This window comes from Ursus maritimus, unplaced genomic scaffold (assembly GCF_017311325.1).
Source record: "Ursus maritimus isolate PB19 unplaced genomic scaffold, ASM1731132v1 scaffold_3, whole genome shotgun sequence".
In the NCBI taxonomy this organism is placed as follows: domain Eukaryota; kingdom Metazoa; phylum Chordata; class Mammalia; order Carnivora; family Ursidae; genus Ursus; species Ursus maritimus.
In genome coordinates, this window is record NW_024425563.1 from 54,804,675 (window position 1) to 54,832,641 (window position 27,967).

General features: G+C 34.8%; 1 protein-coding gene across 1 annotated transcript in view; it reads right to left on the reverse strand.

Moving 5' to 3' along the window:
• HDAC9 (histone deacetylase 9) overlaps positions 1-27,967 on the reverse strand; it is a 684,034-nt gene that overhangs the window by 51,989 nt on the left and 604,078 nt on the right. Inside the window, exon 23 of the mRNA XM_040644215.1 lies at positions 23,187-23,320. Within this exon, the coding sequence (XP_040500149.1) occupies positions 23,187-23,320 (134 nt within the window). The remainder of the gene's footprint in view (positions 1-23,186; positions 23,321-27,967) is intronic.

A 27,967-nucleotide genomic window follows, 5' to 3' on the forward strand; every position in this document is an offset into this window, starting at 1 on the left:
TGGCCCTGGAAGTGAGGGCTGGGATGCCAGCCAGAACACAGAAGGCAGGCTGAAAAATCAAGAAGCCCACAACCCGGGCGCCTGGGTGGCGCAGTCATTGAGCGCCTGCCTTCGGCTTAGGGCGTGATCCCGGCGTTCCGGAAAGGAGTCCCTCATCGGGCTCCTCCGCTGGGAGCCTGCTTCTTCCTCTCCCACTCCCCTGCTTCTGTTCCCTCTCTCGCTGGTTGGCTGCCACATAAATAAATAAATAAAATCTTTAAAGAAGAAGCCCACATCCCTAAGATCCCTATAAAACAAGGGGCACGGCCTGGGACCCAGTCAATAATTTGGGCTCTGGAAACCCCGCAACCTCTCTTCATCAGAATGACAAGAAGGAGAAGCCCCCCCCAGCAAAGAAAAGACAGTGATTCTGTGGCCTCTGCCACAGAAATAATGGATATGGATGTAACCAAATTATCAGAAATGGAATTCAGAGTAACGATGGTCAAAATGATGAGTAGAATTGAAAAAACTATTAACGAAAAGGTTACTGAGAATATAGAATCCCTAAGGACAGAAATGAGAGCGAATCTGACAGAAATTAAAAATTCTATGAGCCAAATGCAGGCAAAACTAGAGGCTCTGACGGCCAGGGTCGCAGAAGCAGAGGAACGGGTTAGTGAATTGGAGGATGGGTTAATAGAGGAAAAAATGAAAATAGAAGATGGTCTTAAAAAAATCCACGCCCACGAATGTAGGTTACAGGAGATAACTGACTCAATGAAACGATCCAATATTAGAATCATCGGCATCCCCGAGGGGGTGGAGAAAAACAGAGGTCTAGAAGAGATATTTGAACAAATTGTAGCTGAAAACTTCCCTAATCTAGCGAGGGAAACAAACATTCGTGTCCAAGAGGCAGAGAGGACCCCTCCCAAGCTCAACCACGACAAACCTACGCCACGTCACGTCATAGTGCAATTCACAAATATTAGATGCAAGGATACAGTATTGAAAGCGGCCAGGGCAAAGAAATTTCTCACGTACCAAGGCAAAAGCATCAGAATTACGTCAGACCTGTCTACACAGACCTGGAATGAGAGAAAGGGTTGGGGGAGCATATTTAAAGCTCTTTCAGAGAAAAACATGCAGCCAAGGATCCTTTATCCAGCAAGGCTGTCATTCAGAATTGATGGAGAAATAAAGACATTTCAGAATTGCCAGTCACTAACCAATTTTGTAACCACGAAACCAGCCCTACAGGAGATATTACGGGGGGTTCTATAAAAGTAAAAAGGCCCCAAGAGTGATACAGAACAGAAAGTCACAGCCAATACAAACAAAGACTTTACTGGCAACATGGCAACATTAAAATCATATCTCTCAGTAATCAGTCTTAATGTAAATGGTTTGAACCATCCCATAAAACACCACAGGGTTGCAGATTGGATAAAAAGAAATGACCCATCCATTTGCTGTCTACAAGAGACTCATTTTGAATCCAAAGATGCATTCAGACTGAGAGTAAGGGGATGGAGTACCATCTTTCACGCAAATGGACCTCAAAAGAAAGCTGGGGTAGCAATTCTCATATCAGATAAATTGGATTTTAAACTACAGACTATAGTTAGAGACGCAGAAGGGCACTATATTATTCTTAAGGGAAGTATTCAACAAGTGGATATGACAATTATAAATATATATGCCCCCAACAGGGGAGCAGCAAGATACACAAGCGAACTCTTAACCAGAATAAATAGACATATAAATAAAAATACATTAATAGTAGGGGACCTCAACACTCCACTCTCAGAAATAGACAGAACACCCTGGCACGAACTAAGCAAAGAATCAAAGGCTTTGAATGCCATACTCGACGAGTTGGACCCCATAGATATATACAGAACACTACACCCCAGAACCAAAGAATACTCATTCTATTCTAATGCCCATGGAACATTCTCAAGAATAGACCACGTTCTGGGACACAAAACAGGTCTCAACCGATACCAAAAGATTGAAATTATCCCCTGCATATTCTCAGACCACAACGCTCTGAAATTGGAACTCAACCACAAGGAAAAATTTGGAAGAAACTCAAACACTTGGAGACTAAGAACCATCCTGCTCAGGAATGACTCGATAAACCAGGAAATCAAAAATCAAATTAAACAATTTATGGAGACCAATGAGAATGAAAATACAACAGTCCAAAACCTATGGGATACTGCAAAGGCAGTCCTAAGGGGGGAAATACATAGCCATCCAAGCCTCACTCAAAAGAATAGAAAAATCTAAAATGCAGTTTTTATATTCTCACCTCAAGAAGCTGGAACAGCAACAGAGGGACAGGCCTAATCCACGCACGAGGAAGCAGTTGACCAAAATTAGAGCTGAAATCAATCAAGCAGAAACCAGAAGTACAGTAGAGCAGATCAACAGGACTAGAAGCTGGTTCTTGGAGAGAATCAATAAAATTGACAGACCACTGGCAAGACTTATCCAAAAGAAAAGAAAAAGGACCCAGATTATTAAAATTATGAATGAAAAAGGAGAGGTCACGACGAACACCATTGAAATTGGAAGGATTATTAGAAATTTTTATCAACAGCTATATGCCAATAAACTAAGCAATCTGGAAGAGATGGAATCCTTCCTGGAAACCTATAAACTACCAAGATTGAAACCGGAAGAAATTGATTTCTTAAACAGGCCAATTAATTATGAAGAAATTGAGTCAGTGATAAACAACCTTCCAAATAACAAAACTCCAGGCCCGGACGGTTTTCCTGGGGAATTCTACCAAACATTCAAAGAAGAAATAATACCTATTCTCCTAAAGCTATTTCAAAAAATAGAAACAGAAGGAAAGCTACCAAACTCATTCTATGAGGCCAATATTACCTTGATCCCCAAACCAGGCAAAGACCCCCTCAAAAAGGAGAATTACAGACCGATTTCCCTAATGAATATGGACGCCAAAATCCTCAACAAGATACTTGCTAATAGAATCCAACAGTACATTAAAAGGATTATCCATCACGATCAAGTGGGATTCATACCTGGGATGCAAGCGTGGTTCAATATTCGCAAATCAATCAGCGTGATACATCATATCAACAAGAAAAGACTCAGGAACCATATGATCCTCTCAATCGATGCCGAAAAAGCATTTGACAAAATACAGCATCCTTTCCTGATTAAAACCCTTCAGAGTGTAGGAATAGAAGGTACATTTCTCAATCTCATAAAAGCCATCTATGAAAAGCCTACTGCAAATATTATTCTCAATGGGGAAAAGCTGGAAGCCTTTCCCTTAAGATCAGGAACTCGACAAGGATGCCCACTCTCGCCACTATTATTCAACATAGTACTAGAAGTCCTTGCAACAGCAATCAGACGACAAAAAGGGATCAAAGGTATTCAAATTGGCAAAGAAGAAGTCAAAATGTCTCTCTTTGCAGATGACATGATACTCTATATGGAAAACCCAAAAGAAGCCACTCCCAAACTATTAGAAGTTATAGAGCAATTCAGTAACGTGGCAGGATACAAAATAAATGCTCAGAAATCAGTTGCATTTCTATACACGAATAACGAGACCGAAGAAAGAGAAATTAGGGAATCCATCCCATTTACAATAGCACCAAAAACCATACGTTACCTTGGAATTAACTTAACCAGAGACGTAAAGGACCTATATTCTAGAAACTATAAATCACTCTTGAAAGACATTGAGGAAGACACAAAAAGATGGAAAAATATTCCATGCTCATGGATCGGAAGAATTAACATAGTTAAAATGTCCATGCTACCCAGAGCAATCTATACTTTCAATGCCATCCCGATCAAAATACCGAGGACATTTTTCAAAGAACTGGAAAAAATAGTCCTTAAATTTGTATGGAACCAGAAAAGGCCCCGAATCGCCAAGGAACTGTTGAAAAGGAAAAACAAAGCTGGGGGCATCACAATGCCAGATTTTGAGCTGTACTACAAAGCTGTGATCACAAAGATAGCATGGTACTGGCACAAAAACAGACACATCGACCAATGGAACAGAATAGAGAACCCAGAAATGGACCCTCGGCTCTTTGGGCAACTAATCTTTGATAAAGCAGGAAAAAACATCTGGTGGAAAAAAGACAGTCTCTTCAATAAATGGTGCTGGTAAAACTAGACAGCTACATACAAAAGAATGAAACTTGACCACTCTCTCACACCATACACAAAGATAAACTCCAGATGGATGAAAGACCTCGATGTGAGACTGGAACCCATCAAAATGTAGAGGAGAACATAGGCACCACCCTCTACGACATCGGCCAAAGCAACCTTTTTCATGACACATCTCCAAAGGCAAGAGAAACAAAAGATAAAATGAACTTGTGGGACTTCATCAAGATAAAAAGCTTCTGCACAGCCAAGGAAACAGTCAAAAAAACCAAGAGGCAGCCCACGGAATGGGAGAATATATTTGCAAATGACACTACAGATAAAGGACTGGTATCCAAGATCTACAAAGAACTTCTCAAACTCAATACACGAGAAACAAATAAACAAATCAAAAAATGGGCAGAAGATATGAACAGACACTTTTCCAATGAAGACATACAAATGGCTAACAGACACATGAAAAAATGTTCAAAATCATTAGCCATCAGGGAAATTCAAATCAAAACCACACTGAGATACCACCTTACGCCAGTTAGAATGGCAAAAATAGACAAGGCAAGAAACAACAATTGTTGGAGAGGATGTGGAGAAAGGGGATCCCTCCTACATTGTTGGTGGGAATGCAAGTTGGTACAGCCACTCTGGAAAACAGTGTGGAGGTCCCTTAAAAAGTTAAAAATAGAGCTACCCTATGATCCAGCAATTGCACTACTGGGTATTTACCCCAAAGATACAGATGTAGTGAAGAGAAGGGCCATATGCACCCCAATGTTCATAGCAGCAATGTCCACAATAGCTAAATCGTGGAAGGAACCGAGATGCCCTTCAACAGATGACTGGATTAAGAAACTGTGGTCCATATATACAATGGAATAGTACTCAGCTATCAGAAAGAACGATTTCTCAACATTTGCTGCAACAATGACGGCACTGGAGGAGATAATGCTAAGTGAAATAAGTCAAGCAGAGAAAGACAATTATCATATGATTTCTCTCATCTATGGAACATAAGAACTAGGAAGATCGGTAGGGGAAGAAAGGGATAAAGAAAGGGGGGTAATCAGAAGGGGAAATGAAGCATGAGAGACTATGGACTCTGAGAAACAAACTAAGGGATTCAGAGGGGAGAGGGGAGGGGGAATGGCTTAGGCTGGTGATGGTAATAAGGAGGGCACGTATTGCATGGTGCACTGGGTGTTATATGCAACTAATGAATCATTGAACTTTACATCAGAAACCAGGAATGTACTGTATGGTGACTAACATAATATAATAAATAAAACATTAAAAAAATAAATAAAATAAAAGCTTTATAATTTCCCCAAATTCACCTTTATATACATGACACAAATTTTAATATTTCATATTTTCATAATCATTCAACTCAAAATATTTTCTAATTTTTATCCTGATTCCTTTGGTTCATAAGGTATTGTATTTTGAAATTTCCAAATAAATGAGATTTTCCAATTTTATTTTTCTTTCAAATTATATAACTACTTTTTTCAGTTTTGTTTTTATACTTCATTTTATATCATCGGTATCTTACTTTTATTTTATTTTATTTTATTTTATTTTATTTTATTTTATTTTACTGTAGCAAGAACACTTCACATGAGATCTAACCACTCAACAAATTTTTAAGTGTACAATACATTATTGTTGACTATAGGCATAATGTCATAGATCACTAGAGCATAATTATTCATCTTGCTCAACTGAGACTTCTTGCTCTTTGATCAGTAACTCCTCATTTCTCTCTCCCTGTAGCTCCTGACAACTACCATTCCATTTTCTAATTCTATGAATTTGATTATTCTAGTTACCTTATGTAAGCAGAATCATGTAGTATTTGTCTTTCTGCAACTGTATTATTTCACTTAGCATAATGTCTTCAAGGTTTCACATATTGCAAAATTTCTTTTCTTTTAAAGGATGAATAGTAGTCCATTGTATCTATATATCACATTTTCTTATTCATTCATCTGTCAGTGAACATTTAGCTTGTGTCCACATCTTGTCCTCGGTAAATAGTGCTGCAATGATCATGGAAATGGTATTACCTCTTCAAGATCCTGATCTTGATTCTTTTGGATAAATATCCAAATGTAGAATTGCTGTATCACATGGTAGTTCCATATTTAATTTTTTGAGGGCCCCGTATACTGTTTTCCAGAGCGTTTTGCATTCCCACCAACAGCATGCAAGGGTTCCCATTTCTCCACATCCCTGCCAACACTCATCTTCGGCATTTTTAGTAATAGTCATACTGACATACTGAGAGATGTGACGTGACATCTCCTTGTGGTTCCAACTTGCATTTATTGATGATTAGTGACATTAAGCATTTTCTCATATTTTTTGTGGCCATTATATGTCTTCTTTGGACAAATTTCTGTTCAAGTTCTTAGCCCATTTTAATATCAGGGTATTAGTATATTTTACTACTGAGCTGTTAAAGAGTTCTTACATATTGTAGAGATGAAAATCTTACCAGATATATGGTATGCAAATATTTTCTCCAATTCCATAGATTGCCTTGTCACTCTGTTGATTGTTTCTTTTGCTGTAAAGCTTCTTAATTTGATGTAGTCCTACCTGTTTATTCTTGGTTTTGTTGCCAGTGCTTTTGGTGTCATATCCATGAATCATGAAACTTTTCCTGGTTTCTTTCAGGAATTTTATAGTTTTGGGGCTTACATTTAAATCTTAATACATTTTTTAGTTTATTTTTGCGTATGATGTAAGATAAGGGTTCAGTTTCATTCTTTTTTAAGTGGATATCCAGTTTTCCCAGCACCATTTGTTCAAGAGACTATCCTTTCTCCATTATGTATCCTTGGGACCCTTGCTGAAGATCAGTTGACCACATATGTGCTTTCTATTCTGTTCCCTTGGTCAACAAGTCTGTCTTTATGCATTGCCATACTGTTTTAATTACTGAAGCTGTGTAATCTATTTGGAACTCAGGAAGTATGAAGACTCCAGCTTTGTTCTTCTTTCTAAAGATTGCTTTGTTTACTTGTGGTCTTTTGTGGTTTCGTATGAATTAAAAATTCTTGTTCTATTTCTGTAAAAAATGCCACTGGGATTTTGATAGGGATTGCACTGAATATATCCATCACTTTGTGAAGTATGGGCATTTTAACAATATCAGGTCTTCCAATCCATAAACATGGAATGTCTTTCCATTTGTTTGTGTTATGTAATATTGATTCTGGTTTAATTCATTGCAGTAAGAGGTTATACTCTGTATGAATTCAATTAGTTGAAATTTATTCAAATTTACTTTATGCCCCCAAATACAGTTTGTTCTTGAAAACATTATAAGGGTCCTTAAAAGGAATGATACTCTGCAGCTATTGAGTACGGCCTATTACATATTTCAGTGAGGGCTAGCTTATGAAAGTATTTAAAGCTACATACCTCCTTTTTAATTGTCTTCTTTCTCAATCAGTTTCTGAGAGAAGTGTGTTAAAATCTGTCATTATGATTGTGGTTTTGATTATTTTTCCATTTTTTTTCAATTTTTGCTTGATATGTTTTGAAGCTGTGTTATTAGATACATAACTTTTGAATAGCATCTCCATGAGTATACAGACAAAGACACTACTGCTGAGCCATAAGGAATAGATGATCTTTTTAGTAAGTGGTACAGAATCAACTGTATATCCCCATTAAACAAAAAACACTTCTACTTCATGCTATATACATATTCAATTCCTGATAGACTGTGCAGTTAAATGTTGAAGTCGAAAATAAAGCTTTAAGGAAAGATTGAGAATATTTGCTTGGCTTTAGGTAGAAAGAAAACTTTAAAACAACATAAAAAGAACTAATAAAGGAAATGATTGATTGGTACTATATTAAAAATTACTTTTCTTTATCAAAGGACATGATTAAAAGGATAATTAGACAAGATATTTTAACACATTTAACCAACAATGGAATCCATAAAGAACTGCTCAAATCAGTACGAAAAATGACAATCTGAAAGTGTATAAAAAACTTAATAGGTACTTCAAAAATGGAATATACAAATAATAAAAAAATAAATGAAGATCTGCTTTACTTCATTAGCACTATGTCAAGACAAAGCCATGATGATATACTATCACACACTCAAAAGAATGTCTAAAATTTTAAAAGACTGACAATACCAAGTGTTGGAAATATACAGAACCACAGAACAGTCATATGCTGCTGGTGGGAGTATGAATTGTGACAACCACTATGGAAAACAGTTTGTTACTATCTACAACAACTAAATACATGCAAATCCCACAACCCAGCAATACCACTGTGAGATGTATAGTCAACAGAAATGTGTGTACAAATGCATCAAGAAACATACATAAAAAGTCTATTATAACATTGTACATAATGGCCCCCAAACTGAAAAATTCCCTATATTCATTAAAAGTAGAATAAAAAATAAAAAAAATAAAAGTAGAATGAACTATGGTATTTTCCTATTCTTTTTATGAAGTGTAGTACTATATAATAGTACAAATGAATGAACTATAACTAGTTGCAATAACATGGATGAATCTCACAAACATAATATTAAGCAAAAGAAGTAATATATAAGAGATATATATTGTATGATTTCATGTAAAGTTAAAAAATTGGTAAATTAATTATGTTAGAAAACAGAAAATTGGTTACTTTCAGAAAAGAGAAAGGGAGTACTAACTGGGAAAGGAAATATGGGGCCTACTGAAGTGATGAGATTTTATTTCTTGACTTGGTTGATGGATATATATGTGCTTGATTTGTAGTATTTCACTGAGTTGCACATTCATATCTTATACAGTTTTCTGAATATTATACTTTACAGTTAAAGACATTTAAAAAAGAATATGTTTTCTGATATAAGGGAATAGGGAAACTAAGTCTGGTTTTTGAGTCCATATTTTTTCTACTATACTATCATGCATTTAAGGAAAAAAGTGAGATTATAAGTGTTTCAGCAAAAACAACAAGTTATATTCTTAGACACAGGCTACAGATTCACTTACAAAGGGACTGAAAGATGCACTATAACATGCAAAGAAACACAGAAAAAATTCAGAAAGAGTTCAGTTGTCACAGGATCAAAGATATTGCAGAACTTTGGAAGAATATGATGATCAAGACCAAGAGGATAAGGGAAGTAGTTTGCCAGATAGACCTGACCTTCCATGCTGATGAACTATTATCAATTCCCCAGTGAGGATGGATTGGTGGTTAAAACTCAACTTTCATTTAACTAATTGTCTTAGAGATGTCTGCAATTAGTTGTATATGTTTAATCTGATTGCTTAAGTAAATCTGGTTATAATTTTATCCACATTGTGATTCATGAGTCATTCTCAAAATAATCCCTTTTATTCATTTGAAGTCATTAAAATCCTTGACCAAACAGATTGAAAAAAAAAAAAAAAGTAAATCAGGATGGATTTCATTGATAATCAGGTTACTACACTGACAGACTACTGAGATTATTCAGACTGAGTCTGCCTGCATCCTACCTACACATGGATAATGAAGGGTGATATCACATAGCACTAAAGAAACATCTCTGGCCAAGAGGAGTGATATAAATCAAACAAGTCTTATGAGACTATCAGGAAAACCAAGAAACAAAGGGTACAGTCATGACCATGCAGCCCACATGAGATATTGAAGGAATGCTTGGATAAAATAAGGACAAGCAGGCTAGAATCTGAGATTATTACTGAGGTTATTGCTCTATTTATTGCTGGGGCTACCATGACACTGGGGAGCCTGGGTGGCTCAATCAGTTGAGCGTCTGCCTCTTGGTTTTGGCTCAGGTCATGATCTCATGGGTTGTGGGATGAACCCAGCATCAGTCTCTGTGCTTAGTGGGAGTCTGCTTGGGGATTCTCTCAACAACTCCCCCCAACCCCGCCCTGTTCTGTAAAATAAATAAATATTAAACAACAACAACAACAAAGCTATCATGACACAAAATATTGCCTAATTAACGGAAGAAGGAAGACTATGAAGAAGTGCCTCTATTCACTATCATATCCAAATAGTACCCCATAGTTTCTATGACACTGAACTACGGAAAATTTGGACTTAGTGGCATAATTAAACATAATTAAACCTGTAGGGAGAACTAGCTAAATAATTAAAAATGAACTTAAAGGTTAAAAGGAGGCATAGTGGTCTATTGGAAAGAGGATAATGAATGCAATTAGTTGGATAATTCACACTATTAATATTTTTAAGCCTTGAGGTAAGATTATGGATGTGCAATACAATAAGAAAACATTTCGGACCACAGCTGAGTTAGGGAAATACTATATATATATATAGAAAGGTGCACGTTAAAATGAAGTTTCAATAACATTGAAGGGAAGTTTGATTCCCACAGTGCTTTATGTGTAGTTTCCTAACACAATGCTCATAGTTTAGATATTGATTGTTATAAAGAAGGCTTACTTCATTCTATATGCCAAAAGCCTTGTTTCTTCGTCCTTGTTTTTCAAATAAGCTTAAATTTGAAAGTTATACTTGGTAAGTCATCCTGTTTGATTGTCTTTGATCCTCAGTTTTCTGCCCTCCGCACGCATTTTTTAATTTTCTCTTCTTTAATCTAATTTGCATGTTTTTAAACTGCTTTTCCTCACTTTTTTTTGTTTGTTTAGTAAAAAGATTTGTACTATACTCTTTTCCAAATGTCAATTTTTCTGCTAAGAAGACCTGTTTCACATCATGTAGCGGTGGTGTGCTGGTAAATGTTTAACAGAAATAGCTGTAATTTGTAGCATTTGCTGAATTCCATGCTGTAAATATTCCCACCAACGCCTATTTCAAGATATCAGTGTGATGTCACTGAATTCAGATTTGAGTAGAGATATACATGCACTTAGCTCTGACAAGATATTGAGGGCTAGCTCCAACATATCACTGACAGACTATTATTTTGTTTATTGATAATCAGGGGAAAACTCTGCCTAATGATTATTTAAGAAACTCTTTTTTTCTTGTATGAGAGTTTGCCTTTTTCAAAAATTACACACTGCTTTGTTATTATTTCATCCCAAATAATAGGGCTTATTTGTTCAAGTCTTCCATATTTTCCACAGAAATTCCAATTCCTTATCATATTCCACACCACAGATGCAGCTTCATTATTTACTTTTATTCCACTCAAAGTAGCCTTTCCTCTGCCAAAAACAAAACAAACCCAAAACAGAGCCACCCACAATTCCAAGAAGTCTTAATCTCTTTATCTATGTATTTTTACTACAACAGATAAATCCTTCCCTTTGATTTTAGCTTGTCAAAATCTCATTTTTATTCAAGACCAAGGTTAAATGTTACCTCTATTAAAATATTCCTCCATCCTCATAGTTAAAAACAAAAGTTCCTATATTACATTCCCAAAGCATTTTGTTTATATTGCTTTTAATGTTACTTGTATTAGAACTTTTGAGAAAAAAATAGATGTCCAATAAAAAACTACTGAATGAATGGGCAGATAAATGAATGTCATAACATGTTTGTTTCACCACTGAAAAGAAATGCTTTCTTTCTTTTATTGGTAATTGGAACCCTATGAAGTATCTAGGTTCCCAGCCCACATTCCTTTTAACACCTTCTGGAAAGCCTAAAGACAAACAGCCTGTAAGATCTACATGATGGAGTTTTGAATTATCTAGATATCTTCTACTTTACTTGGCATTTTCTAAAACAGATAAACAAACAAACAAAATCCACATATCACTTTGGTCCTGCTTCTTATAAACCTTATAGAATATAAGAAATGCAACATCACAGGCCATATCTACAATGGAAAGTATATTCAAATAATATTTTCCAAAACATTTTTACTTTCTTTAAATTATTCATACATTCTCTTTCAGAGAATGGATAGGATTCAAAGTCTAAGAGAGAAACCATGGAAAACCTTATTCTAAATTATCATACACTGTCCCTGTATTAAATTCTCCCTTTCTCTACTCATGAATTCCAACTATTTAAGAGACTGCAATCTTTGCCAGATTCACACCAATTCCCCAGTGGAGTCACTCATACATAATCTGAAGGATGAAAAGATGGCAAAACTTCTTTATTTAAAATCTAAAGCAAACAAAACCCTGATGACCAACTTGGACAGTACCATCTCAAGGGTTCACCTCAGGGATGTTGTCAACACCTATTAGAGTTAATTCAAGAGACTTTTTCAGGATCCTTAGAGCAAAAAGTCACCTTGGGAAGATTATCAACATATACAACCACTAAGTGTAACCGTTCCTGCTGAAATCCAAGTCAGATAAAAGCAGCTGAGCCTACTCAACAGGAGACTGCAGCTATTACAAAGAAGAGGAGAAAGAGAAAAAGAAACAGAGAGAGGAAGGCAAGAAGGGAAAGAGTGAAAGAAAAAGAGAAAGGAAGGAAGAGAGGGAGGGAGGAAGAGGGGCACACCTGGGTGGCTTAGTCGGTTAAGTGTCTGCCTTTGGTGCAGGTTATAATCCCAGGGTCCTGGGATTGAGCCTGCACCAGACTCCCCTACTCCGAGGGCAGTCTGCCTCTCCCTCTCCCTCCACCTCTCTTCTTGCTCGTGTTCTCTCTCTAATAAATAAATAAAATCTTAAAAAGAGAGAGAGAGAGAAAGAGAGAAAGAGGAAGGGAGGAAAGAAAGAGGGAGGAAGGGAGAAAGGGAGAAGGAGAGAAGGAAGGAAGGAGTAAAAGACAAACCTTAATAAGAGTGAATGAGATGTAAAAAAAGCTATAGTTGATATTTTAATAGCATTGTATGGTGACAGATGGTAGCTACACTTGCAGTGAGCATAGCATAACATGGCAAAAAGCTGAATCACTCCATTATACCCTTGAAACTAATGTTAAATATTGTTTGTCAACTCTACTCAAATAAAAAACGTTTTTAAAAAAGAAAAAACATGCCACAGACTCAAATATAAGGGCTGAAACTTCAGTATCAGAGGCTGTAGCATCATCCCAACAACTTCCATGTCAACAGCAATTTGTTTTTTTCTCTAATAAGCTTAAAACTGTCATTTATTCTGTTTTGACAGGTGGCCTTTTAATGGCCATGTTTCCAACTTACTACCCAAGGGGCTTCTTACTATACATCCTCTCCTTTCTTTTACCTGCCTGAAGTTCTTCAATGTTTTCGTTTTAGATTCCATAGGAATGCCAACGGTTTAAGCTTTTCTCACCTCTTGGAAACATTTCTTTCAGGGGAAGCAACCCAGGGTGCTGTTAATTGGCTTTGCATAACAGTAGGCAAATTTGGCCTTAAAGTAACTGTGCCATTGTTTGCTAGCCAGCACAAATGCAGACTACCAAAATCATTTTCCCTGAGAACAGATATTTCTATTACTGATTCTAAAAATGATATAACTATTTGCATAAGGATCTCTGATGCCATTTCAAGCAACCTGACTCTTCTGATTTAGATAGTCACTTCAATTTCTTACAACCCCCAAGCTGGTGTTTCTTTTTTTTTTTTTTTATAATAATATTTTTTTTATTATATTATGTTAGTCACCATACAGTACATCCCTGGTTTTTTATGTAAAGTTCCATGATTCATTAGTTGCGTATAACACCCAGTGCACCATGCAATATGTGCCCTCCTTACTACCCATCACCAGTCTATCCCATCCCCCAGCCCCTCCCCTCTGAAGCCCTCAGCTTGTTTCCCAGAGTCCATAGTCTCTCATGCTTCATTCCCCTTTCTGATCACCCCCCCCTTTCTTTATCCCTTTCTTCTCCTACCGATCTTCCTACTTATGTTCCATAAATGAGTGAAACCAAGCTGGTATTTCTAAGTGCTTCACTGAAGAAGTTCAAAAATATTCATCATACACTGACTGGACTGATAAATCTAAGTTCTGAACTTTGCTAAGAAAAAGAAAAAAATGGACTTCTGGTATGTCTTCAAAATCATTGCCTCAAGGAATTTTCTGTACCATGCTCAAATTAGTTTTAATCCAATAGTATATTATTTTGACTGACCTTGTGCATATTTCTTAAAAGAATAGCTAAAAGATGTTTTGCTAACTAGATCACTTTCATGATAAAAATATTTGAAAAGAAAAATACCTATTTTGGTTGCATCACTTAGATAACTTAATTTTTAAAAATCAAGTTTTTTGGTACCCATCTATATATTTATACTAAGATGCAGGCCAAGAGTTCCTGCTGATTTTATAATTCCTTTGGGTTATGTAATACATATTATTCTGCTGATAATAAGTCATATGAAGCAGCATTTTGCTGTATTGACATGGCCTGGCCAAGAACAACAAGGAAAAGAAATAGCATTCAAAAAACTGGCAAAATGTTTATGAATTCTAATCTCCTGCACATGAATAAATACATCTGACAAAGTGCAGAGTCCCTCAAAAGGCCCTTCTTGACCTTCCTAATTTGAGTTCAATTGCATGTTCAGTGTTGAGAAGCCAAAGTAGGTTCTGCCAATGTTTTTAGCTAAAGCTTTAGTACATTTTGCTATTTGTAGAAGTGAAATCCCAGATAATAAGTTATAATTGCCCTATTAATCACTTGAAAAGGGAGTCTGGAGGGAAACTGGGATTTGAAATTGCAATAATTGGTATTTGAAAGATTTTTTAAAAATTATCTTACCTAGACCTTACTACATAAAACTACTGTGAAAACTACATGTATGCACTTTTTAAAATGATGAAGTACATGCAATATGCCTTATTAAATATTATTTTTTTCTAAAAGAATGAAATTTAAAACTTCTATATAGTCATGCTGTTAGTCATGATGACCTCTGAACTGGAAAAAACATATAGAAAGCCAGACCTTGGATTATAAATTATATTGTCAATGAAAGTGAGAAGAACTCTTTGTTTCTTAAGTTGTTTCAAGCATTACATTTTCATTTCCTTTTTTCAAATGAATTATAATGCACAACACACATGTATTTTTCTTCCATTTTTCATTAAAAATTTTTTTTTTCTTTTCCTAAGCTTTGTTCCTCTGCATACTGATAGACGTGACACACCAAAACTTACCTTTCAAAGTTCAATATACCAAATACATCTGTTTCCCTTAAGGTATCTTGTGGGAAATTTATAATCTTATTTATTTTCCAAAGAAATCTCAATGGAAAAAAAATACAGAAAACCAGAGATTATTTAAACTTGTTTTCCTTTAGTTCATGATACACAAATTTTAGATTGTGCTTACACAATTAAAGATAGTCAATGAAAAAAGACAAGGTGGTATTTAGGGTATTATAATAACTAAAGCAAATTTACTATAAGATGTCCAGATATTAGAGTTGATTAAATTGTCAATATTGCCAAAAATAATCATTTCAATAATCATTTACTGGAATTTTTAGTGTCTGTACATCCACATGGGCATGTTTAAGATTGATCAATGACATTTTTATCCCTTCCTCTATATCAAGCTTGGTCTTTCTAAAATGCAGAGAAAAGGTATAGAGTAGATTTGAGAATAGGTCCCAAACTTTAAATTAGGGGATACTGTTCTAATGTCACTAATTGCTCTACGAAAACAGTCTATCTGATCTCTAGGAATAGCCCATATGAGAAAATGACCACAGACATCCCAATCAAAAGGTCATGCAGTGGAAGGAAGGTAGAAACCACAACCATTTAGCTTTTTAGTATATTCAGACAAATTAAGAAAACCATGTAACTCACACAACTGACTTGAATGTGTTCTGAAGTACAGTCATTTTTTAAAGAAAGAGACCACACACAAAAAAAATTACTCCATTCTCCCTGGAAATCCTCCCTTGGAAGAATAAAGTAGGCCAAGTGTAAAGATTACCAGCACATAGAAATAGAATCTCATTTGAATGGATGTGCTCAAAGAGAGCCAGTGAAATCCATAATTTCCTTTCACATAGTTGGAAAAGTACTTGGCTTTTACAACTGGGTAACATTTTTTTCTGGGCAGGTCAATCATCCATGGAGCCACAATCCACAACCTACTGTGATTTTCTGCACATCTGGCATAAGCCTTTATAATGTAAATATTAAAACCAGTCTGCTTCTCTAAAATGTTTCCATATTTAAAATCAAATATGTAAGTTGAGACCGTAGGTGAATATGCAAAATATGTTTTCTGGTAGGCAAATAGAGCAGCTCAACATTAACTGACAAGATAGAAGTAGCATTTATTTTTTGCACTCCTTTATTGCCATACATGCAAAAAAAAAATGCCCAACGTTATTTTTTAAATCATTTGTTCATAGGAAACTCAGAAGGACTGCAATATTTAGAAAATCTTAGACACCCTGAAATTCGTGATCTGAAATAGCAATTCACTAATAATATTAATCATCAGATGGCTACACCCTTGAGTTACTGTGCTGTCTAAAATTATATAACAGAATAAAGACTTAAAGACTGCTCAAATTTTCTTTCTCATATTTTCCTCAAAATAAAAAATGTACATATTTACTTCAATAAATATGGCACAATAATCATGTTGAAGCACTACAGATCTGTAAGATAAAGATGACAATAAGACTTATGTGTTCAGCATGCAGAAGAAAAATATACTTTTTTCCCCTTCGTAAATACTACAGGCAAAAGCATAAGTCACTGTTAAAAAACAATATGCATGACAGATTTAAAAAATGATTTTGTATATGTTTGTTTTGTAAGCAGTCATATTGCAAGTTCATGAAAAAAAAGTAAAACATATAAAACAGTCTTAACACTTGTATACATTCACTATAAAAAATAGTCACTCTGGAAAACTATATGGAGGTTCCTCAAAAAAGTTAAAAAGGGCTACCCTATGACACAGCAATTACACTACTAGGTATTTATCCAAAGGATACAAAAACAGTGATTTGAAGGGGCACATGTACCCCAAAGTTTATAGCAGCATTGTCCACAATAGCCAAAATATGGAAAGACCCCAGATGTTTGTCAACAGATGAATGGATAAAGATAATCTAGTGTGTGCGTGTGTGTGTGTGTGTGTGTGTATGTGTGTACACACACACATTATATATACATCATATATATATATATATATATATATATGAATATTACTCAGCCATCAAAAAGAATGAACTCTTGCCATTTGCAATGACATGGATAGAACTACAGTGTATTATGCTAAGTGAAGTAAATCAGTAAGAGAAAGACAAATACCATATGATTTCACTCATATGTAGAATTTAAGAAATAAAATAGGTGAACATAGGGGAAGGGAAGGAAAAATAAAATAAGGTAAAAACAGAGAGGGAAGCAAACCACAAGGGACTCTTAACTATAGGAAACAAACTGAGGGTTGTTGGAGGGGAGATGGGTGGGGGGATGGGGTGACTGGGTGATGGGCATTAAAGAGGGTACCTGATAAGGAGCACTAGGTGTTATATGCAACTGATGAGTCATTAAATTCTACCCCTGAAACTAATAATACACTAGATGTTAACTAAATTGAATCAAAAAGAAAAAAAAAAACAGCTGTGAAGATGGTCACTGAGGTCAGGAAAGCAATGCAGAAACAAAGTGAAAGTTTCAACAAAGAGATTGAGAATATTAAAAGGTAACAAACAAAAAGTCACAGAACTAAAGAATACTATAACTGAACTGAAAAAGTCAACAGAAGAGTGTAAGAGCAGACTAGATCAAATGAAAGAAAAGGTCAGTGAATTCAAAGACAGGGCAGTGAAACTCATCCAGTCAAAATAGCAAAAAGAAAGAAAGAATGAAAAACAGGAAAGATAGCTTAAAGGACTTATGGGACACCATGAAGCATATCAAAGGAATTACAGGAGTTCCAGAAGGAGAAGAGAAAGGGCCAGAAAGCTTATTTGAAGAAATAGTGGTTAAAAACTATCCTTACCTGGGGAGAGAAACAGACATGCAAAGATAGAAATTCCAAAGAGTACCAAATTAGATGGATCTAAAGAGACCCACACCAAGGCACATTAAATTTTCAGAAGTTAAAGACAAAGAGAGAATCTTAAAAACAGCAAGAGAAAAGCAACTTGCCACAGATAGAGGAATCTCATTAAGATTATGAGTGGATTTCTCAGCAAAAACCTTAAAGACCAGAAAGGAGTGGCATGATATATTCAAAGTGCAATAAGAAAAAACTGCTGATCAAGAATACTCTACCCAAAAAAGCAGTCATTAAGAATCGAAGGATAGATACAATTTTGCAGACAAACAAAAGCTGAAGTAGTCATCATCATTAGATTGCCCTTACAAGAGTTGTTAAAGGGAGTTCCTCAAGCTGAAATGAAAGAATATTAAACTAGTAACATAAAAATGTATGAAAGTATAAAATTCACTGATAAAGGTAAACATGTTATTAAATTCAGAATACTCTAATATTATAATGATAGTGGGAAATCATAACTTTAGTGTAAAGGTTAAAAGACAAAAGTATTAAAAATAGCTATAACCACAATAATTTGTTAATGAATACACAATATAAAAAGGTATAAACTGTGATATCAAAAACATAAATTGTGGGAAGGGAGTGTAAAAATGTACTTTCTATACACATTAGAGTTACGATGTTATCAGTCTAAAATACACTATTATAACTGTAAGATTTTTGCAAGCCTCATGGTAAGCATGAAGCAAAAAACTACAGAAGTATGTAAAAGACGGAGAAATCAAAACATAACACTATGGGAAATCATCAATGTACAAAAAAAGACAGCAGGAGAAGAAGAAAGGAACCATAAAACTGCCAAAATACAACAAGATAGCAATAGTAAGCCTGTACATATCAATTCCTACTTCAAATTTAATGGACTAAAATCTCAAACCAGAAAACACAGAGTGGTTAAATGAATACAAAAATAAGACTGAACTATATGCTGCCTACAAGAGAATAGCTTCAGATTTAAGTATACACAGACTGAAAATGAAAGGATGGAGAAGACGTTCCATGCCAGTGGAAACCAGAAGAAAGCAGGGGTAGGTATGCGTATATCAGAAAAAATACACTGTAAGTTAAAACCTGTAATAAGAGACAAAGAAGGTCATTGTATCATGACAAAGGGGTCAATTCATCAAGAGTATTTAACACTTGTAAATACACACCCAACATAGAAGCAGCTAAACTTATAAAGCAGATACTAACAGACTGAAGAAAGAAATATACATAAATACAATATTAGGGGACTTTAATACCCCACTTTCAATAATGGATAGGTCAGCCAGACAGAAAATCAATAAAGAAATATTGGACTTAAATTATGCTTTAGACGATATGGACCTAAAAGACTATACTGAACATTCTATACAGCAGCAGAAAATACATTCTTCTCAAGCACATACGGAACATTCTCCAGGAAAAATTATACATTAGGCCATAAACCAGTCTCAGCAAATTTTAAAAGAATGAAATCATTCCAAGTAACTTTTCTGACCACAATGGCATAAAACTAGAAATCAATGACAAAAGGAAAACTGGAATACTCACAAATACGTGGTAATTTAATAACATGATCCTGAACAACCAATAGGTCAAAGAAATGAAAAGAGAAATTAAAAAATCTTGAGACAAATGAAAATGGAAACACAACATACTAAAATTTATGGGATGCAGCAAACAAAAGAAAAACATCAATGAAACTAAGAGCTGGTTTTAGGAAGAGATATATAAAACAGATAAACCTTTAACTAGACTAAGAGAAAAAGAGAAAAGCCTCAATTAATAAAATCAGATTTGAAAGAGGAGACATGACACCTTATAACATAGAAATCCAAAGGATAAGAAACTACTATGAACAATTATACATCAATAAATTGTACAGTGTAGAAGAAATGTATAAATTCCTAGAAATATAAAACCTATCAAGATGGAATTCTGAAAAAACAGAAAACATGAACAGACTAATAACTAGTAAGGATACTGAATCAGTAATCACAAACCTCCCCAAAAAGAAAAGTCCAGAATCAGATGGCTTCACTGGAGAGTTCTACCAAATATTGAAGGGCTAATACCCATCCTTCTCAAGCTCATCCAAAAAACTGAATAGAAGGGAACATGTCTGAACTCATTTTAGGAGGCCAGTATTTCCCTGATACCAAAGCCAGTAAAGGACACTATAGGGAAAGAAATTGCAGGCCAATATCTCTGATGAACATAGATGCAAAAACTTTCAACAAAATATTAGCAGACTGAATTCAACATTACATTAAAAGGACCACACACCGTGATCAAGTGGGACTTACTCCAGGGATGCAAGAATGGTTCAACATACAAAAATCAACCAATGTGATACAATACATTAACAAAATGAAGGATAAAAATCATATGATCATCTCAATAGATGCAGACAAAGCATCTGACAATACTCAACATCTTTTATGATTAAAAAATCTCAACAAATTCAGTATAGAAGGAACATACTTTGACATAATAAATGCCATATATGACAAGCCTAGAGCTAACACCATATCTAAGATCAAGAACAAGATAAGGATGCCCACTTTTGCTTTCAACAATGTATTCTAAGTATGATCTGGAACAATTAAGCAAGGAAAAGAAATAAAAGGCATCCAAATTGGAAAGGAAGAAGGAAAACTGTCTCTAATTGCAGATGACATGATATATATGAAAAACTCTAAAGACTCCACCACAAAACTATTAGAATTAATAAACAAATTCAGTAAAGTTGCGGAAGGCAAAGTTGATATAAAAAATCAGTTTTTATATACCAATAGTGAACTATCTGAAGAAGAAATAAAACAATCCCATTTATGATGGTATCATAAACAATAAAATACTTAGAGACAAATGTATCCAAGGAAATGAAAGGTCTATACATCAAAAACTGTAAAGTAATTGATGAAAGAAACTGAAGAAGACACAAATAAATGGAAAGATATCCCATGTTCATGGATGAGGAGTTAATATTATTAAAATGTTCGTATTACCCAAAGCAATCTATAGAGTCAATCCAATCCTTATCAAAAGGCATTTTTTTACAGAAATAGAAAAGAAATTCTAAAACTCATATGAAACCACAAAGACCCCAAACACGTGAAGGGATCTTGAGAAAGAACAATAACGCTGGAGTCATTACACTTCTTGATTTCAAATATACTACAAGTAATCAATGCACTATGGTATTGACATTAAAACAGATACACAGATTAATGGAACAGAAAAAAGGGCCCAAAATAAACTCATGCACATATAGTAAATTAATTTTCGACAAAGGATCCAGGAATATACAATGGGGAAGGAATAGTCTCTTCAATAAATGGTGTTGGTAAAACTGAACAGCCATACACAAAAGAATACAACTGGACTCTTATCTTACATCATACAAATTGATTAAAAATTTAAATGTAAGATTTGAAACCATAAAACTCTTAGAAGAAAACATAGGAGGTAATCTTGACATTAGCTTTGGCAATGTTTTTTTGGATCTGACCTCAAAAGTAAAGGCAACAAAAGCAAGCAAGCAAACAAAAAGTGGGACTATATCAAGCTTAAAAACTTCTGCACAGCAAAGCTGAGTAAAATGAAAAGGTAAGCTATAGAATGGGAGAAAATATTTGCAAACTATATATCCAATAAGAGGTTAAGATCTAAAATATACAAAGAACTCATACAATTCAATAGCAAAAAACACAAAAAAACCCAAAAAACAAAAACAAAGGCAAAACCCCAAATAAACCAATTAAAAACGGGTAAAAGGCCCAATTAGATGTTTTTCAAAGAAGACATATAAATGGCCAACATGTACATGGAAAGGTGATCAATATCAGTAATCATGAGGAAAATGCAAATCAAAATCATAATGAGATATTACCTCATGAATTATCAAAAAGAAAAGAGATAAATGCTGGTGAGGACGTGGAGAACAGGGAACCTTTGAGCTATGCTGTTGGAAAGGTAAGATGTACAGCCACTATGGAAAACAGCAGGAAATTCCTCAAGAAACTAAAACTACACATTTTATGATATATGATCCAGCAATCTTATTCTGGGTATATATCCAAAGGAAATAAAATCACTATCTTGGAGAGATATCTGTACTTCAATGTTTACTGCAGAATTATTCACAATAGTCAAGGTACAGAAACAAACTAAATGTCCATCAACAGATAAGTGTATAAAGAAAATGTGGTGTATACATGTGTGTGTATATACACACAATAGAATATTATTCGATCTTTTGAAAAGAAGAAAATCTTGTCATTTTTGATAACAAACATGGAGGGCATTATACTAAGTGAAATATGCCAGACCGAGAAAAAATACTGCATGGTATCACTTATTTTGACCACTCCCCTCCCCAAAAAAGCAGTTGAACTTGTAGAGACAGAGTAGAATATTGGTTGTCAAGGGCTGGAGGGGTGGGGGTAATAAGGAGAGGTTGATAAAAGGTTTTAAACTTTTAGTTACAGGATGAATAACGTTTGAGGATCTAATGTATAACATGATGACTATAGTTGATAATACTATATTATATAATTAAAATTTGCTAAGAAAGTAGAATTTAAGTGTTCTCACAAAACAAGAAGTATGTGAGGTGATGAATGTGTCAATTTAATTTCATGGAAAGAATCATTTCACAATGTGTACATATATCAAGTCATCATATTGTACACTTTAAATGAATTACAATTTTATGTCAACTATAGTTCAATAAAGATGAAAAAACTTTTTAAAAGCTTTATTTTCTCCCTTGAGCTAACACAATCCTATGGAAAATCTCAAGAGAAATTTTCTTTGAGTTATTTGTTTTTCAGTGTTTCAATGCTTATTAGTTGGGTCAATCCATAAAGCACTTCTCTTCCCAACAGTTATCTTATTTATTGACCTCACAAATAACCTGATTGAGGAAAGTGCCAAGTGCATTAACTGGACAACAGTTATACCATATAACAGGAGTACATGTAAACTCCTCCTAAAAGCTCATCTTCTTTCTTAAAATTGTAAGAGCAACATTGTGCTTTTTGCTTACATGGGATTAAAAAAATTAAATATATGCATGCATACATTTCTAGTCCTTTAGCCCTACTCTTGTGTACTTTTAATTTTTTTACCTCGTTTCCTAGGAGGGCATTTACACAGGCTTCTGATGCATCACAGATGGCTGTGAGATCATGTCCTCCTTCTAGAGCCAACACCACGTGTCCATCAGCCAATGTCATCAACTGTTTCGTCAAATGACCAAAGCCTATCATAACACAAACAAAACATTTCAAAGTATTAAATCAAAAGATAATATTACTAGAATCTAATATTGATTGAGCTTTTATCCTGTGTGTGTCCTTTCTCAGCACCTTCCATGGGCTAATTCATTTAATACTTACAATAACTTAATAAATTAGGTGCCCGTATCATCTATATTTTACAAATGTGGGAACCAAAACCCAAGATCCCACAGCTAAGAAGTATCACAACCAATATTTATACCAAATAATATGGGTCCTCACCAGTCCACAGCAATGCCTTTCACAACACATTCTATAGGTACCTGGATGAAAAACTTGATAGCATTTGGCAAGTGTTAATAAGGTCAATAATCTCCTTTGCTTGATTTTTGTTTCCTGCCTCCATCATCTGTCTTACGCTATTATAAAAGGAAGTTTTTCTTTAACATATCACCTCAAATTACATATCTATCATGTTAGATTTTCATAGACATAATTTTGATTATGAAATAGTTGATAAATTTATAAAAATAAATAACATCTATATATGTTACGAAGTATAATGATATGAGAAACACCTGTTCACTCACTTTCTAATTTAAGGAAAATACGTTAGCAATACTTTTGAGCCCCTTGTGCACTTCTATTAACATCCCTCCTCCTCTCTGTGGGAAATTAGGATCTTGATTTTGTGTTAATTCCTTTGCTTTTTTTTTTTTTTTGAACTTTATAAAAATGGTTTTATATTTTCACAACTTGCTCTTTTCATTCAATATCTTGTTAGCTAATCTCTGTTGATCAATGTAGCTATAGTTCTTTGCTGTCTAGTAGGCCATAATATGAGTATAAAAGAACTTATTTACCCAATCTCCTGATGACAGACATTTGCATTTTTTTGTTATTACAAACAATGCCTCGAGAACATTTTTATAGCACTCTTGTGGTTCACATGTGCAACAGTGGACTAAAATCACTGTGGCTTAAAATCTGCTAAATAATACTAGATTATTTCTGGAAGGCTATAATCAACCCTACTCTGAGAAGCAGTGCATATGAGAATTCCAGTTTAGTCACATCCTTGCCAATGTTTGGTATAATTTGCCAAGTAAGTCAGTGAATAATGGTATCTTATGGTGGTTTCATTCAGTTTTAGGAGGGACCTTTCTATTTCTACTTTGAATTAAAGTTTTTATTATAAATAGATGTTAAATTTGTTTATACCAAAATGAGATGTCTTTTTTCTCCTGTAATTTCATAGTTGTTGTGAGACACATTACATAGTATTTCTAATATTAAGCCATCATTAAATTTACAGAGTCAAATAAGCTTGGTTGTGATGTAATTATCTATTTTGTACACAGCTGGAATTGTTTTACTACTGCTTTGTTTAGGATTTTTTAACCCATGTTCATGAATGGGGTTAATCTATAATTTTCCAGTCCTGTATTAGCCATGTTGAATTTTGATGTAGTCAGGATCGCCTTTATCTGATTTTAGAAAGTTGGGTAGAAATCTCCTGGAAAACCATTTGAGTTTTGTGGTTTTTGAGGAAGATTTTTAACTACCGATAGAATTTCTTTAGCAACTATAGGACTACTCATACTTTCTATATCTGCATAAGTTATATTTTTCTAGAAATTTATTTAAGTGTTCAAATTTATTGAAATAAAGTAGTTGATTTATCATCTTATTTTGGAATTCCAATTAGATGTATGTGGTCATTGTCATTATACTCTCAATGTTTCTTAAGCTTTGTGTCATACTTTTTATGTCTCTTTTTGTCCTGAATTATATGTATTTTTTATTTCAGATCTACCTTCCAGTCTTTCTCTCTCCACATGTGTCTAATCTACTGTTTAACATATCTATTGGTATCTTCATTTCAGTGATTATACTGTTGAATTCCAGGTGCTCTATTTGGTTAGATTTCATAATTTCTCAGTTATTTTTATAGTTTCCTACTCTTTGCTCATGGTTTTATTTCTTCCTTTTATTTCTTTACCCATAACTATTTTATATTCTTTATCTGTTATCTGAAGTCTTTATGGCCTAGATTACTATTTGTTGTTTCTACTGATTCATTCTCATGATGTCTTAATTCTCCTCCGTTTTTAAATTTTTTTTTTTTTTGAGCTCATATACATTGGAACTTCTTTGTGAGAAGTTTTTGAAGCCTGAACTGAATTTGATATCTATATTTGAAAACTGGGTTGAGTGTGATTTTGTTTGCCTCTATTGGATGGCTGGGATACTATCACCTAGGATAAACTTTAAATTCTTAGATTGCAGGGATTTTTTTTTTTAAATGCAGTTATTGTAAATGCAGATCCCAAAACCTGATTACAAATTCTCATGTAAAAAAAATGAGATTCCCCCCCTTTTATTTTCATTGCTTTTGCAGTTCCCTCTATTCATATATTCAAATATATTCTAAGATACATTTGTTGTTTTATTCATCAGTATTTCCTCTTCCAGTCACCCTTTTCCTTAGAGGTGTCCCTTTCTTATTCCTTTCTTTATGCTGGTCTCCAATCAAAACTTCTCCCTTCATAGGCCCAAGGCTTTGACTCCCTTTTACACTATGTAGTAGTCTATTAATAATGTTCAAGCTTTATCCAGCTGGAGACTTTGGGATAGCTCAGGATAGCCAACAGCTACAGGATTTGCTCACCTTCCTTCATCTTTTTGGAAGTCATTCATAAATTTCAAAAAGTAGTTTTGCTATTTTCATGTAGAAGTGTTTCAGGATATACAGACTCTCAGACTGCCAAATGTAAATGTCTCTCATTCAACATTTAAAAAAAAATTAACACTGCATCCAACTTGCACAATTTCAAGGAGAATTGCAAAAAAAATAAATGAAAGCAAATAAAGCCATGTGTTTAATATGGCATTTCATTTTTTTTGGTTTTGTTGTATGATTTATTTACAAAATTTCACCACATAATAGTAACTACCTTTTTAAAAAAATTGGCATCAGTCCTATAAAGGCCATTAGGATAAATTCTTAAGCTTACAAAAATTGCCTTAGTACCAATGTTCCCAGGCATATTATTGTTAACTAAAATCTGCCTCCGAAGCCCACATGCAGTTTCTGACTATACAGAGTAAATTTGAAGCACAATCTAATTAGATTGACAGGGGACAGTGGAGGACTCAAGCAGTCCTATCAACTTCCATAAGAGGTGTATGTTAGCCTGCTGGTTATATCTCTCTAGCTGTACCACCATTTATTTACAATGGGACTACTGAGTTGCCCCATTATGCTAAAATAGGATTCCTTTGGAAAAAACAAGGCATTATCTAGGCAAACTAGACTGGTCAATGGGGTGAATAAAAAGTGACTGTCAGCAGTGAAAAACAGTTTCGTTTCTTTGAACTTTTTCCTTTTCTGGACTCCTTATCTTTTTCTGATTTTGAAGGCTTTGAAGATTTTGTCTTTTTCTTGATCACTATCAGTTTCCATAGAGTCTTGCTTTTTTCTCATCAGATTTAGAGTCATCTTCATTTAACTCTTCATTGTATTCAGAATCTAGTCTCTGATTTGTCAGAAATTGGGATATAGCTACATGGAACTGAATGCAAGTGACACTTGGAGTAAGAACACTTTGAAGGAGATTGTTGCTGAATCACTGAATAATACCGGCATCACAGGCTTTTATTCAACTTCTCAACACGAGTCAAGTGGAGCAGCCCATTCAGTAAGCATGAAACATGCTCTCATCATGGATGAAATAGATGGCTTGTCAAAGAGGACAGGGGAGGAATTCAGAATTAATTGGTCTGACAAAACATACAAAAATTCCCATTATTTGTATGTGCAACAACAGAAATCATCCCAAGATTCACTCTTTGGTTCATTATTGCTTTGATCTTCATTTTCAAAGACCTCGAGTTGAAAGATTAAGGGTGCTATGATGTCTATTGCATTTAAAGAGGGCTTAAAGATCCCCCCTCCAGCTATGAGTGAAATAATTTTTGGAGCCAATCAAGATATCAGACAGGGTTTACAGAATCTGAGGATGTAGTGTGCATGAAGTAAGGCACTAACCTATGACCAGGCCAAGGCTGATTCTCATAGAGACAAAAAGGATATCAGATGGGCCACTGGATGTTGCCTGGAAAGTGTTTGCAGCTGGAGAGAAGACTGCTCATATGTCACTTGTGGATAAGTCAGATCTCTTTTTCCATGATTATTCAATAGCACACCTGTTTGTCCAGGGGAACTACATACATGTGAAGCCTGCAGCTGCAGGGGGTGACATGAAAAAGCACTTGATGCTTTCAAGCAGAGCAGCACATAGCATATGTGATGGTGACCTAGTGGACCATCAGATCCGGAGCAAGCAGAACTAGAGACTTCTGCCCACACAAGCCTTTTATGCCAGTGTTCTTCCTGGAGAGTTAATGAGGGGGTACATGACCCAGTTTCCTACCTTCCCAAGCTGGTTGGGGAAGCACTCATCTACCAGCAATCATGATCCTATTGTACAGGACCTAGCACTGTACATGAGTCTCAGAACTTATTCCAGCAAAAGGACTGTAAACGTGGATTATCTGTCACATATAAGGGATGCACTTGTACAGCCCTTGACCTCACAAGGGGTAGAAGGAGTACAGGATGTTATTGCTCTTATGGACTCCTACTACTTGATGAAAGAAGACTTTGA